The 13,778-nt window shown below is 41.2% G+C and overlaps 1 protein-coding gene across 21 annotated transcripts in view; it reads right to left on the bottom strand.

The window, feature by feature from the left end:
• MYO5A (myosin VA) overlaps positions 1-13,778 on the bottom strand; it is a 106,601-nt gene that overhangs the window by 27,110 nt on the left and 65,713 nt on the right. For all 21 annotated transcript variants that reach the window (XM_030014582.2, XM_030014569.2, XM_030014575.2 and 18 more), the window contains 10 exons: positions 12,028-12,125; positions 11,253-11,339; positions 11,046-11,154; positions 9,311-9,522; positions 7,610-7,766; positions 4,413-4,652; positions 3,627-3,875; positions 2,412-2,505; positions 1,541-1,689; positions 693-806 (listed from right to left, as the gene is read on the bottom strand). In XM_030014582.2, coding sequence (XP_029870442.1) covers positions 693-806; positions 1,541-1,689; positions 2,412-2,505; positions 3,627-3,875; positions 4,413-4,652; positions 7,610-7,766; positions 9,311-9,522; positions 11,046-11,154; positions 11,253-11,339; positions 12,028-12,125 — 1,509 coding nt within the window. The remainder of the gene's footprint in view (positions 1-692; positions 807-1,540; positions 1,690-2,411; positions 2,506-3,626; positions 3,876-4,412; positions 4,653-7,609; positions 7,767-9,310; positions 9,523-11,045; positions 11,155-11,252; positions 11,340-12,027; positions 12,126-13,778) is intronic.

The raw sequence follows: 13,778 nt of genomic DNA, 5'->3' as shown, positions 1-13,778 counted from the left end.
CAGTCCCACTTCTTTGGGAAGGGCCAAAAGGGGGAGTTAACTTTGAAAATACTAAGAATGGCTCGGAGTTGCACCACAAATTATTCATGATTATTATTCATTAGCTGAATCAAGAGAGTCATCTTTCTGAAAATTTTTAAATATCCTGGGATTCGTATCACTGCATATGCAAAGGGATAGCCACGTTCTCAGAGTTTTTTCGTCTCTATGAAATAGAGGAAAAATAAATCAACATGAGGTTCTCACTCCTAACAGGGGACCCATTCCATGTAGCTACTAAGAATGTGGCTAGCCACCTTGCCACTTTTAATCCTTGAATATACAGTATACAGACTTCTCAGGAAGCCTCACTGGTTTTCTGAATTCCCACTTTGTGCTGAAAAAGTGATCGTGCTTACAAACACTGGCAAGCAAATGTTTTACAGATGCTAATCAACTGGATGGCCAAGTATCTAGTCTATGTTTACTGTAATACCAAAGAATTCAAAGCATACTTTCATAAATTCTTTTTACATAGGACCACAACTAACTAGAGAATGAGCTGTTTCCACAAAGGAAATGGAAAAAGTTGGATTAAAGTGTTAGATATCTCCATCTAAGCATATGGTGTTCACAAGCACATACAAAAAAAAGAGATAGGAATGAGTTCAACCATTGATCAGTGAAAAGTTGTGGGGTTTTTTTAACATTACCTCCATCCTCACTGGTAAGTCTTCTGCTTCCGTGATCTCAGAGCTAAAAGTATATTCAGATTCATTACTACTGTGAGTTGAATCCGTTCTTTTGTGTCCAGGCTTGGGGATGTTCTGGAGTGCAAATGAAACAAGTCAGTACCACTATATGGTTTTCCCTGTGACTGTCTTTTCACAACCTATAATTTAGCTTGGAATATTTGGTGTTATTTCACAGCTATCAAAATTTATAAGAAAAGATTTTTGATTCTGGTCTCTCATGCCACCTAAAGCCTACGAGATGTAGTTCACAATCAAATCTATGGAGCAGGTCAGATCCTACACCATCAAGTGTTGCTGCAGAAAGCAGAATCAAGCAACAACACAGCATTTTGTGGGAAAGAAAGGCTTGGTTTACAGGAAGCACAGGCAGCAACTCTCTAACTTCCCAGACATTGTACTGAGGAATATTTTTTCTTCCTGCCACATAAAATATTCCTAGAACTACTTTAAATTTAACACTAGATGAATGTAGCACAAACAACCCTAGCACATGTGAATAACTTCAGGGCAAAATAAGGGCAGACAGCATGTGCAAGACCACTAGCAAAGTCACAGCAGAAATTTAGCCTTCTTCACAAATGTGAAAATGAAAATAAAATTTTTTAAAAAATCAACCACAAATTTTAAATGTATTTGTTTGGGCTGAGCTAATCTAATCAACCATATTTAAAAGAAAAAATTCTCTTTTCAGGTACAATTCACCACCACACAGCTGACAGCAGAAGCAGTTACTAACGTACACTACTAGATTCTGCCTAAACACATTTGTGAACAGCTTTTGATTTCTCAGATGTTTTGACACTTACCACCATTAAGTTCATTTCATCCTTGAGATCATCATACCGCTCCTCTAAACGGCTGAACTCATTCAGCAAGTTCTGGTATCGTAACCGTTCATCATTCAGATCTAGCTCTAGCTGTTTTGTCTCCTCCACGAGCTTCTTTTCCATCGTCTCTGCCGTGGAGAAGAGGAATCCAAAGTGAGAACCCCACTTCTACCTACCATGCAGTGCATCCATCCTGGAGGTACAGGCATGTGTCTGTACCAGGAACACAGATGGTGAAACAGTCTGCTGTGTGAAGCTGGTGTGTGGTATTTGTGCTTCTGTAGGCAAACAGTAAGCCAAATATATGAAGGACCAAAGCATTATTGTGGTAACCACAGAAGGGTTCACTCAAGTTAAGTTAGTTATTCTGCTAATACCTTGCATTAGTAATTCCAGGAGGGAGGAAGAAGGGGCACTAGCCCAGTGCTGCATTATGTAAAAAGCAAAATGTGAGATGCTTTATGCCTCATGCACACTGACCCTCCTCATTGCAGCTGCCTCCATCACAGCCTTCACGTCTAGAGTTACGCTCTTCTGGCTGCTGTCTACCTAGTCGCAGCAGCCAGAAGAGCTGCAGTAGATTAATTGTATTAAATATCAGAACCTTCTTTTAAAAAGTAAAACGCTTTGTAACAGTCACCCTCACCAAAAAGACTCCAAATCCTTAGGACTTCATGGAAACTCAAATAGTAAATAATTCTGATGCACGCGAGTTCCTTGTTTTAAGAAATGAAACCATTAAGCTAAAAAGGAATGCAATCTAAGGCAAATTAGCCCAATCTATGCACTAGAGTGTTGCTTTACAAGGTAACATGAAGTAGAAAACCTGAGTGAAGAGAACAGAGCCGACCTGTTATTTCCCTCGCCTGGTCATGGATGCGGCGGTTCAGCTCCTCCTTTTCTGTTTTCAGTAATGTGTTCTGCTCTTTCAGCTCTGATACCAGCTATAGAAATAACAGAATATTTGACTCAGAATGCTGTTCATCTTTTATCAGTAGCTCTAAGAGCAACGACATCTTTGTTGTAAGAGTTCAAATACCTAAACTTTTCTTCAGAGAATGAAATCAGTGAACTAAATTATGACATCTTCATTTCCCAAATTACATTTCTTAAATAAGTCCCACTGCAGATTCCCCTGTATGTTCTGCACTCCATTTCTGATCAGATGCCAAAACTGCCTTGAACCACTCCACTGTGCCATAATATCTTTCAGTAAAGTCCTAAAGATGTAATTTATTCCTTAAAATAGAAATATTCCTAAAATAGGAACAAAATTGGTTGTTCTGTTTTATATTCCATTGCATTGGGTAACACCATAACCTAACATCTTGCCTATGCCCCAAAATTGTGCCACTTTAACCGTGCCCAGGTTTGTCAGTTACTGATTTGTCTCTGATTACGGTTACTATGCTTTCATTTTGCTTAATCAATTAGTATTTTTCCTTTTGGTTATCTGATCCTGAAATGTATCACTGCAGCATCACATAATAATGGAATAGCTCTTCCAATATTTGAAACTTGCACTGTTATCAGCAAGTAATCTTGATAGGAAACAACCTGTTTGATATGTTCGTGGTTAAAGCAAAGATAAGGGGTTAGTCAAAACCTGTTGAACTAGACTGTGCACACATACATGTATTTAGTAGGCTAATTGTTTAAATTAGGTAGGATATAAAAAGGTACCTTTGAATACTGTGTATGGGACAGATTTCTGATATCTATGTGATTACACTCTCTAGGTAGGTAAAATGATTTCTTTTAATGAATGCGCTACCTCTGACTAATTGAGGAATCTTAAGTATTTGGATTTGCAAATACTTTCAATATCAAAATCGGAATAGATTGAATACATATATTTACATACAATATATAGATTTAGTATATCCTTCTACCATAGGTGTAGTTGTTTAGGTATCAAGCCTATTTAGGATTGTACAGGTATAACACTGCTTAAAAATACTGTAGAAATATCAGCCACACAACCGAAGCAATTAAGCCTGGGCAAAACTTGAGTGGACACCAGGCCCTCGGAGACCTTCTCATACATCTGAGGCTGCATACTTGCCTGCTCGGTTTCATGTTTGTATTTGTCTGCCCATTCCTCAATGGTCTTCTTCTCAGACTGAGTCTGGTGCAGCTCCTTCCGGAGCTTGGCAATCTCCTCCTGAAGGCTGAGGACACGGTTGGTTGCGTTCTTAGCCTCCTCCTCACTCAGCCGAAGCCTTTCCACATCACTCCGCAGCTTCTCTGTCTCCGTACTGTACGTGATCTCCAGGTTGCTCAGCTTCTCCAGCAGAGATTTGTACTCTTTGTTCTTTGCAAAACACAACACAGACATAGCAGTCTTGGGGAAGTTCTGGTTTAAGGGAGCCTTCTAGTTCCCTATAGAATATACCCAGACATGGGAGCAAAAGAACAGCTTGCTCATTTCAAAAAAGTTTCAGTCTCTTTTTGCAGAATTGCTTAACGAGGTGACAGAACAGTGCAGTCTCTAAGCCTGCACATTAACATCCCAAACTAAAATCAGAGAGGGAGCCCACATACATCAGACCCGATCACCTCACCTTCCCTTTAAAAAGAGCAACTGACTTGCTTCAAATGAAATACTGACGTTAAAGGAGCAGATGTTTTCTCTCAGTGCTGCTGAGACACACAAACGGATGCTTTGTTGTCCCAGTTCCACTGTGGCCTCCTGGCCTCCCTTTCTCTTCTATCAATGCTCTTCAGCAGAAAAGAGAACTGATACCTTACAATAAAAATTCAGCGCATTCTTCTCTGAATGCCCACAGTGCTACTGAGAAAGGAAATACAAGGTTTCTAAAGATTTTCCCTGTGGCCAGGGAGCTTTTACCTGCTCATCAATTTTTCGCTGCAGCTGCATGATCTTGTTCTCCAAGCCAATGTGAAGCTTCTTGTAGCGTTCTACAGACCGGGCCTCTATCTTCAGTTTCTTTAGCTCTCTCTTGGCCATCATGCGCCGGTAACAGCATTGCAAGTAAACAATTGCCTTCAAGGTCCTACGGTAGTGCACTCGAGCCAGCCAGCCTCTTACATGTTTCTGAATAACAATAGACTTGTGCTCCCGAAGCATCTACAGTTAAGAAAAAACACCACAAGGGGTGTTAGAATTGCAAAATACACCTGCTCAGTTAAACAGACTCCATAATGAGAGGTGTAAAGATGATGTACATAGAGACACCTTAGTCTGAAAAGAGAAACTTCTGGTGAAGAGTAACAAGAAATGAATATGGAATTAATTTAAACAAAAAAGAAGAGGAAAAGAAGACAGGAATAAGGAAGATGACAGGGAATAACATGAAACGGAACCAGAAGAAAAAACGTGGAAAGGAAGAACTGAAGCACACCGAAGAACCAGGCATTCCTTTCTGTTGATGTCAGATCCAAGCTAATTGCAAAAATATATGGTACCTTGCAAATACAATCCCTTTTTTTCTTTAATGCATCTTTTATCTTGAAACTTCTTAGAATCATTGACATATGCTGCATAGGATTCATCAATATACAGTTTAAAATTACCACACTTGATACACAATGCAGCTAGTACCCACTAGAACCCAGAGTACATTGTAGCAGCTATTAAAAATAGCAGCCGTAGTCTAGCTGACCAAACTACAGCTTCCAGTCAGTTTTCCTTTTTTTAATTTTTTTTTTGGTTTTGCGTTTTTTGACATATCTTAGACTTGCCAGCATGGAAAAATCTCCATTTATTCTGATCAGAAATTTTATATTGTAATAATTCCAACTTATTTCATGGCAGAAATGTCAACCATAGCTTTGAGCTGTAAAATACCCCAACTTCATAATAATTTTTTAAAAATAATTTTTAATGGAAAAGTCAAGAATGCCAGCAACCTTCATCAGTGTGGTGGCCAGAGACTTCCACTAGGAAGAGTCTACTACTTGTTTTTGGATCCTTCACCCACTGATTCAATCAGAGATCCACCTGGTCTGGAGCACCTGAATTCCAGCAGACCACAGCTATGCTCGAAGAGCATGCCCAAACCCACAAGGCTTTCAGGGCTCTGAGCTTCTGCAAATTGAACAGATTATTATAAAGAACAAAACTATTTAAGATTTTATATTATTTCTTGCATTTGGTAGTTTAAAGATCACATTCTTACGCTGATCTACCACAAAGCTGACAACAAAAACTAGTAGGGTAACAACAATTTTATTTTCTCTTATACTTCTTCAAATGAACTGAAATGTGTTAGAATTGTTACATTTAGAGGTCAATGAATTTAAAAGGTTCACTAGCAAAGTGGCAAGATTATAAGGCACACAAACCTTCTCCCTTAGTGTTTATTTCTGAAGAAAAAATGAGACTTGAAGTACCAGCACTCAGTTAAATAGCACACTGAGGTAAGGAAATAGCTTTCTCAAAAGCATAGCAAGGTCAAAAGCCAAAGTCCTTCTGACTGCCTGTCGTGCAGTTAGCATTCCTGCCTCCTGCCTCCTTCTTACACGTTTCCCGGAATAGTCCTTCAGGTTACCCACAGGTGTCTGAACAGCTCGAATACAACTAGCTTTCAACAACATTTTCACCTCAAGTTTGGCAGCAACAAGTCACATAAAATACCTCCATCGCGCAGGGATGGTCCTCATCTGCCAGTGAATTCTCACACCCATGCAGTCCAGTGAGGAAACAGGACACTCCAACGTAAGGTGAGAGTATCAGAAAAGTTACTTAATTCACCAGGTATTTCCCAGGAAAGCTTATGTAAAAGCTGTGGAGGAACTAAACTCCTTGTTAAGCCGAGAAGCACATCGCAATGTCTCGGGCAGAAGCTTTCCTCAGGATGTGTGAAATAGATGATTCAACCATTTCAAATTCCTTGTATTAGTCATGTGACTGCAACACATGCCCTCTCTTCTAACAACAACAACAGGTACGTTTCACAATCCTAACGAACAACACATGTACCATATATTACTGACAGAGTAATATATGCTGACATATATTTGACAGCTCAGCCCAAGTGTGCTGCCATAAGGCAAACTTTTGGTTTCACTCATTTGCAATCATCGTGAACTTCAGAACAACTGTGTTTACCTTCCCCTGGCATGCAGAGCTTGTGCTTCTCTCTCTGGCCATCCCTGTATCTCAGCTTTAATAAAATTCAACCTTAGGAGGACAACGTATACAGAGCACACCGCAGGTGCGTTGCCAGAGCTTCATGTCTCGCTGCGGTGAACAATTCACTGCTCGAGGGGGATAATCCCTGACAGGCAAGTCTGACCACCCCTTACGGGGACCCCTCCAGAAATCTGCCATCTCTATTAAGAGAGAATATAACAGGTTTATAAAACTCTGTGCTACAGGACAGATGGGGTGTGTACCACTCATGCAACTAACTTCAGGCATTTTCCTAAGATGGCTTTTAGTCCACATATTGCTGTGACCTATGTCTCACTTTGTCACATCTGTCAGATCACTGTTAAAAACATATCTTACATAATCTCACAACATAAAAAAAAAAACCCATGCTTAAGTTTTAATGTCCTATTTCTGTGGGTATCGCTTTGCTAACATTAATCTCCTTCAGTATATTCCATCAGCCATTTCAGAATCACTGAAAGTAGGGATGGAATAGGAATAGTAGTGCATCCCATATGTATATTGATGTGAGCAATACTGATTTGCACTCATGGAGGCACATTCACACAAGGCCATTTTCAATATGTATTTTAAGTGTCTCAACATTCTATGTAACAAAGGAAAAAGTGAGAAATGCTGTAAATCCCTGTTAGATTCTCCACTGACTGCACTGAAGGTCTAGGTACATCCATATTAAATGACAACGTGAATATCCCTAAAATGACAAGTTCGTTGATTGCAGTATCAGATCTTTCTAATTTCCAGGTGCTGTCCTTCAATCCATGCTGTGGTATTTTGTTTGTGCATTATGTGTAACAGCATGCACACAAACATTTCAGATTCCCAAGGGGACACCACAGAGCGGCTCTGTCCTGAAGGTATGTGGAAATAAAGCTAGAGTGAAGAACTAAAACATTATGATTTCTTACCATTTGGTACTTGTTCCTGGCCATGTAACCTCTTAGGAGAGCCTGAAGAGCAATAGTAGCAGCTCGCATGCATTGGTATCTTTTGCGGACCACATACATCCGCTGGAACTTCTGAATAGTGATGGCAGCCCGTGTTCTCCGCAGGAACTTGGCGTAGCTAAGCAAGAAAAAGATTACAAATAATACCTGTAATTATTTTCCAGTGCTTGAGAACTATGTTTTTACATCCTATAACTTTATCCTCTTTCTCAAGAGCTACATTTTCTACGTCCGTTTCTTCCTCATGTTGTCAGTGATTGTGATGGGTTGACCCTGGCTGGTTGCCAGGTGCCCACCAAAGCCGTTCTATCACTCCCCCTTCTCAGCTGGACAGGGGGGAGAAAATATAACAAAAGGCTTGTGGGTCAAGATAAGGACAGTTTAATAAGGTGAAAGCAAAGGTCGCGTGCGAAAAGCAAAGAAAAACAAATGATATTATTCTCTACTTCCCATCAGCAAGCAATGTCTGGCCACTTCCCGGGAAGCAGGGCTTCAGTACGCGTGGTGGTTGCTCCGGAAGACAAAAAATGCCCCCCTTCCGTCTCCCTTTACTTAGCTTTTATATCTGAGCTGACGTCATATGGTATGGAATATCTGTTTGGGTAGTTTAGGTCAGCTGTCCTGGTTATGTCCCCTCCCAAGATCTTGCCCTGCCCCATCCTGCCGTTGAGAGGGGCAAAAATGTTGGAGAGCCAGCCTTGATGCTGTGCCAGCGCTGCTCAGCAGTAGCCAAAACACTGGTGTGTTATCAACTCCTTTCTAGCTACCCATGCAGAGCACAGCTCTATGAGGGCTGCTATGGGGACTATTAACTCCATCTCAGCCAGACCCAATACAGTGATACAGCGTATTTACTTGCTACTCTACTGTATGGCAGTACAACAGAATGACAAATTAACAGCAACCTTGCAAGATTTTACAGGGAAATATTTTCACTTCCTCTGAGAACTGTGCTGTAGAACTGACAAGATAAACTCAGCTTAATTTCTCATCACCTTTTCTCCAGCTTTAAAGCTATTTCCACTATGCTACCTTCCAGATCTCCTCTCCTAACCTCAACCTGTAGAAAATGTTTGCTCGTTCTTGGCCCTCTCAGCAAGACAATTACAAAGCATCTTGACATAAGCCTCTTTCTGAAAGTTGATTCTTAGTCTTCATAACTACCTTGTCTTTGAATAATACCACCTGTACTCCTACCCCTTCCCCTGGCCCATCCACAGCCATCCCTCAGAAGTCAATCCAAACAAATGACTCCTGACTGATGTACCTCCCTTCGCAGCTGCACCCTGGATGAGCAATGGCTTCTCCAGCAGGACAGACAGACCCACCTGGGAGGGCACCCAGCAACTGGGCTATAAGGACTCAACCAAGAGTCCTGCTTTACCTCACCTGCAACATATCTCCTAGTACTACTTGTACTCTGCTCCCACTAACAAAATACTGTTCTAAGCATCATACAGCAAGGGTGCTACTGTCCTCTCAGGAAGGTCAAAACCAGGCAGGACAGACACACTCATTATATTCAATTTCCTTCATTTCCCTGGAAAATCGTTTCCTCTCAGCCAGTATAGGAAGGAGAGAACAAATGTATCACATTTAAATGTCCTACTTAAAGGGATCTGAATTGAGGCTAGTGTGGGTTTTCCCACGAGCGTTGCTTACCATCGTGCTTGGTACCCTCTGACATATCTCTGAATGGTGATGGCAGCCTTCCTCATACGCACGTACTTCTTTCGCATCAGCCAGCCTCGGATCGTCTTTTGGATGCGGATACAGGCAGCTCTCAACTTATCTGCCCTTATTTTTTCCAGATAGGCTACTTGACCAGCCCGGAAAAATATTTTTGTCTTACCAAACTGGTACTTATCCTTGTCCTATTTTCAGAGGTAAAAAGAGCATCAGTTACAGCATTAAATGTTAGTGGATAAAAAAAACGCATGAAGGGCTAAATGAAAGTACAGTCAGTAAAGAGGCAAAATTATATGTGGAATTTTTCAAGTAAACCTAGACTTAAATTATGCAGTGGAAGAGAGTATTTTCTCTGTATGATTCTGCTAACAAATGAATACAGTAAGGCCACAAGCATGGCCTAAACGAGTAACGTGAGATTTTTGCTTAGACAAGAACGCCACAAAGATTGTAAGAGATGTGGTAGGCTACAGGAGGTGACGAAGGGGCCCAGAGCATGAAAGCAGTACAGGCAATGCACGTGTACAATTTCCTGCTTAAATTGTAGATGATCCCTCTGAATGGTCCATCTTCAATCATATTACACAGTACAAACAAAACAGCTGGGGCTTCAAACATGTACACATCATTTACAGCATCTGGACTAAGCCAGAACAAAGCATCTCACTGCTGCTCAAACACATCTGAAATTTCAGAACTAAACCAGAAAGAGAATAATACTCTATCTCTATAGGCTGTAGTACTCCTTGGAGGGAAAAACTGAGAATATACAAAGGTACATTGAAATAAATTAATTTTGTTGACTCTTTGATGTTAAGTTAAAAGGAACAGCAGTCAAAGAGCTACAGCTTAGGATACATCCAACACTATACATTAACACTATGAATGCAGACACATGCATATAAACCAAAAGATTTCAGTTAGGTCCACCCAACGACACAGAATTTAAAAAGCCGAGCCCCAACCTGCCTGCACAGTATTTATTTTTTTTGTTTCCAGAAACATCCTAACATTGGCATTGCACTTCAGCAAGGTAAGCTTTCTTGCTTTTGTATCTTTGTAAGCTTTGTCTCCTTCTCTTCCTAACTGACACTGCTGAGGAAGTCTCGATTAACCGTCTTCTACTGAGAACTGGCTGGAAGTGGCTCTTTGGAGCCTGACTGCCCTCCGCTGTTCGTCGGTCCTTAAGAAATCCCAGGAAACACATCAGTTCAGGTGCAGCGCCAGTGGTGCGGATGGCACAGCCTGGGAATGTAGGGCTGCAACTGGAGGGAGGAGGCAAAGCACGAGGCTGCTGAGGTACGAGGACAGCCACAGTGCTGCTAGGCAGGGAGACGGTGTCACAAGGACGAAAGGAGTGAAAAAGGTTGACTTCAGCACAGGAGCTGAGAGGACCAGTGTGAAAGACACAAACACATACACAGACAGAAACGCCTCCACGTTAGAAAACCTCCAGGTAACTCTACCTTACTTAAGATGTGGTTAATGCATCTTGCCCTTAAGCAAGTTAAGGCTCACCCTCAACCCACCCACACTTAAAATCACCGTCTTCCTTTCCTGTCATACGCTGGGAAATTCTGCAGTTCCTGTGCTAATGTTGGTGGTTTAGTACTTTGAGGAAGTACTAAAATAGCGTAGCTATGAGGGTGTAAGGGACGCTATCTTTACTCCTTCAGATTCCAAATGCTCTCAGCACTAACTCTAGTACCAGAATCAGCTTCTCCAGGACGTTTTTACAAGTCTGCTTTCGGTCACTAAGGACATCTCTCTGCTTCATCAGAACACGGTAACGGCTGAAGAACTCTTGGTATGTCCACCTGTCCCAAAAACAGAGACAGTGTCAGTCCCAACAATGAATAATTCTCTTAGAAAGGAGAGCTGCAGCTGAAAGCAATCTAAAAAGTGGCAAACACACCTGGAGGGGAAGCCAGCTGCACTGATTCGGATGGTCTCCAGGACACCACAAGCTCTCAGCTGCTGTACTGCCCGCTTTTCATCAAATCTAGGTAGGAATAAAAAGAGGCTGTGGGTGTGGGGCTAGTTTTGCATTACATGGGACCTCTGGCCCTGCGCACGCCCAGGACAGGAGTGGCACAGAGGGGGAGCAGGGCTGGGATGTGATGGGTGGTTAACAAATCCAGCTAGCGCTTCTGCAACTCAGCGATAACAGAGGACAGCCTAACTGGGGAATTGTCCGAGCCCATCGGCTGCTGCAAGCTGCTTGTCCTGTCCTGCTTCCCGCTGGCCTGCCCAATAGCCATGGGAGACTTTGTGTGCCCAGATTCTAAGCAGACTTTTGAGAAAAGCTCTAAGCACGTTCAGATATGAAAAAAGGTAAGGAATAAGACATTAGAATCTGCAAAAGCAAATTCCAGCAAACGTCAAACGAACTCCAGGAATGCAAACTGCCAGGCACATTTAAAACAGCTAACAACGAAAATGCTGGTATTTTTGCTCATGTATCACCAAAAAGAAAAAAAAAAAGCATCAGGAAGTATTTCTCCCTCCATTCATGCCAAAACATCTCCTGCCGTAGGTACAGGTACACATGCACAATGAGTCCATAACAGCAGAAAGGAGGCACACCACTTCGCTCCTGAGTGAGGAAGGTTTAGAAACTCGATCCTCCAAGGCCTTGGGCAATTCCCTCCCACGCACAGGCTATACGAACCACACATGAACCAGCTTACGTGAATGGAAACTTGAAGTCGTTAGGCTTAATACAGCGCACGTAGTGTGGAGTTGTAGCGTTCAGGGTTTCCATCAGCAGGTGAAGAGAGTTTCGAAACTTTGAAAAAGGGAAAAATATCAGGCAATAGCCTCAATAAGCTCAATCATGTTTGAGATAACCTCAGGAAGCGGACCTAGGGATATTTGCTTATTTGTAATAATGCTTTTGGTAATAAACACCAGCTTGGTTTTGTTATGGCAATAGATTTTAGTTTCAGATACCACCTTTGACTGAATTATGATACAGTGAAACTTCTAAATGTTAGGCTTTACAGGAGTAAAGCTCCCATATCAGCGTGTGATAAATTACAAAAACACGGCACAGACTGAGTTATTTTCAGGTTTTGACTGTCTCATCTACCCTAATCTTTGTCTAATCCATCTCTTTATGACTAAACCTCATGGCATATTACTAAATAGCCATTTAATTTTAAATAAATTTTAAATCAAATTTAAAATCAACAGAGTGGTAAAAAGAAAAAAAAAGGTATCAGTCTCTTCAGCTCCACTGATCCCAGTGTCGGACCTACTGAAGAGAACTTTGAAAGTCCAATATGCGAGAGTTTTAGGAGCTTTACTTTTAAAGTATCAGGACCGCAAATACCTAACATACTGCAGTATATCCTTCTAACCACAGAATACTCTAATAGGTAAAGGAAACTATGAAAACACGTCTTAGATGTTTTAAGCGTATTGGCATGGATTTCCCTCTTTCTGTTAAACTTATGATTCTAAGCCAACCTCTGTTTCTACACAGAATATGATAAAAATCACTTTTGTATTAGCTTTCTTTAAAATTTATAAATTAATATACATGGTTGATTGATAGTAGTAGTATGAGAGTATTCCTAACACTTCAACTCATAGTTTCAGTCTGACAACAAAACTGTCAGCCCTCTACCAGTCTCAGGATACTGTCTGTTTGCAAAATCAGAAATGAAGTTTAAATAAAAAATGGTAACTGGGCAGGGGTTCTCTTGCATGAATTGCAGATTGGAATTTGCAGCCTGTACCACAAATACATGCCAAACAGATTTGCATTCTGTGCAGTAGCTTGAATAACTATTCTTATTCCCTTGCTTGGGGAAGGTTACAGAGGAATTATGAATACTCAAATTAAACATTCTCTAATTCCCTGATTCTCACTTAGCAGTGTGACTAGCTCACGACACTGGACAGACACTGTGCTAACATCTTTGTTAGGGGATCGACAACCATCCAAGGCAGCAGACAAAGCCCAGGCATTTTTGGTGATTTTATCAGAACTCTGAGCCCCCTAGAGATGTGGTTGGTTCATCTTCAAGAATAGGTAGGGGACCCTGATACAAAGAACTTACACTCCCTGAGAGCTAATTTATATTCCAGGCTGTCCTACAGTAACATAAAAAGATTTATCCACACAGACCTCCTGGAAGCCCCAGGCAAAAGAAGAATGCCACTACTCACTAGCAAAGTGGTACAGGCTGGCAAGTAGATAAAACCTGAGTACTAAACTGTCAAAAAAGTTCCCCTTGGCTCCGATGTATAGTCTGAGGGACAATCTGTCATATATAAAGCACTGAGTGGGGACATAACCATCTTGAGAAAACACCTGTTAAATCTTTTGAGTGGAAAGTAACAAAGAAAAAAGTGAGTTCTCCAGCCATACTGATCTGCATACTTTTAATTTAATTCTGGCACATACACGTGGATATTTTATGTTTAACCCATT

Source organism: Aquila chrysaetos, chromosome 5 (assembly GCF_900496995.4).
Source record: "Aquila chrysaetos chrysaetos chromosome 5, bAquChr1.4, whole genome shotgun sequence".
NCBI classification, from domain to species: Eukaryota; Metazoa; Chordata; class Aves; order Accipitriformes; family Accipitridae; genus Aquila; species Aquila chrysaetos.
Note: the sequence above shows the minus strand (reverse complement) of the source record. Positions and strands in the feature narration are given on the sequence as shown.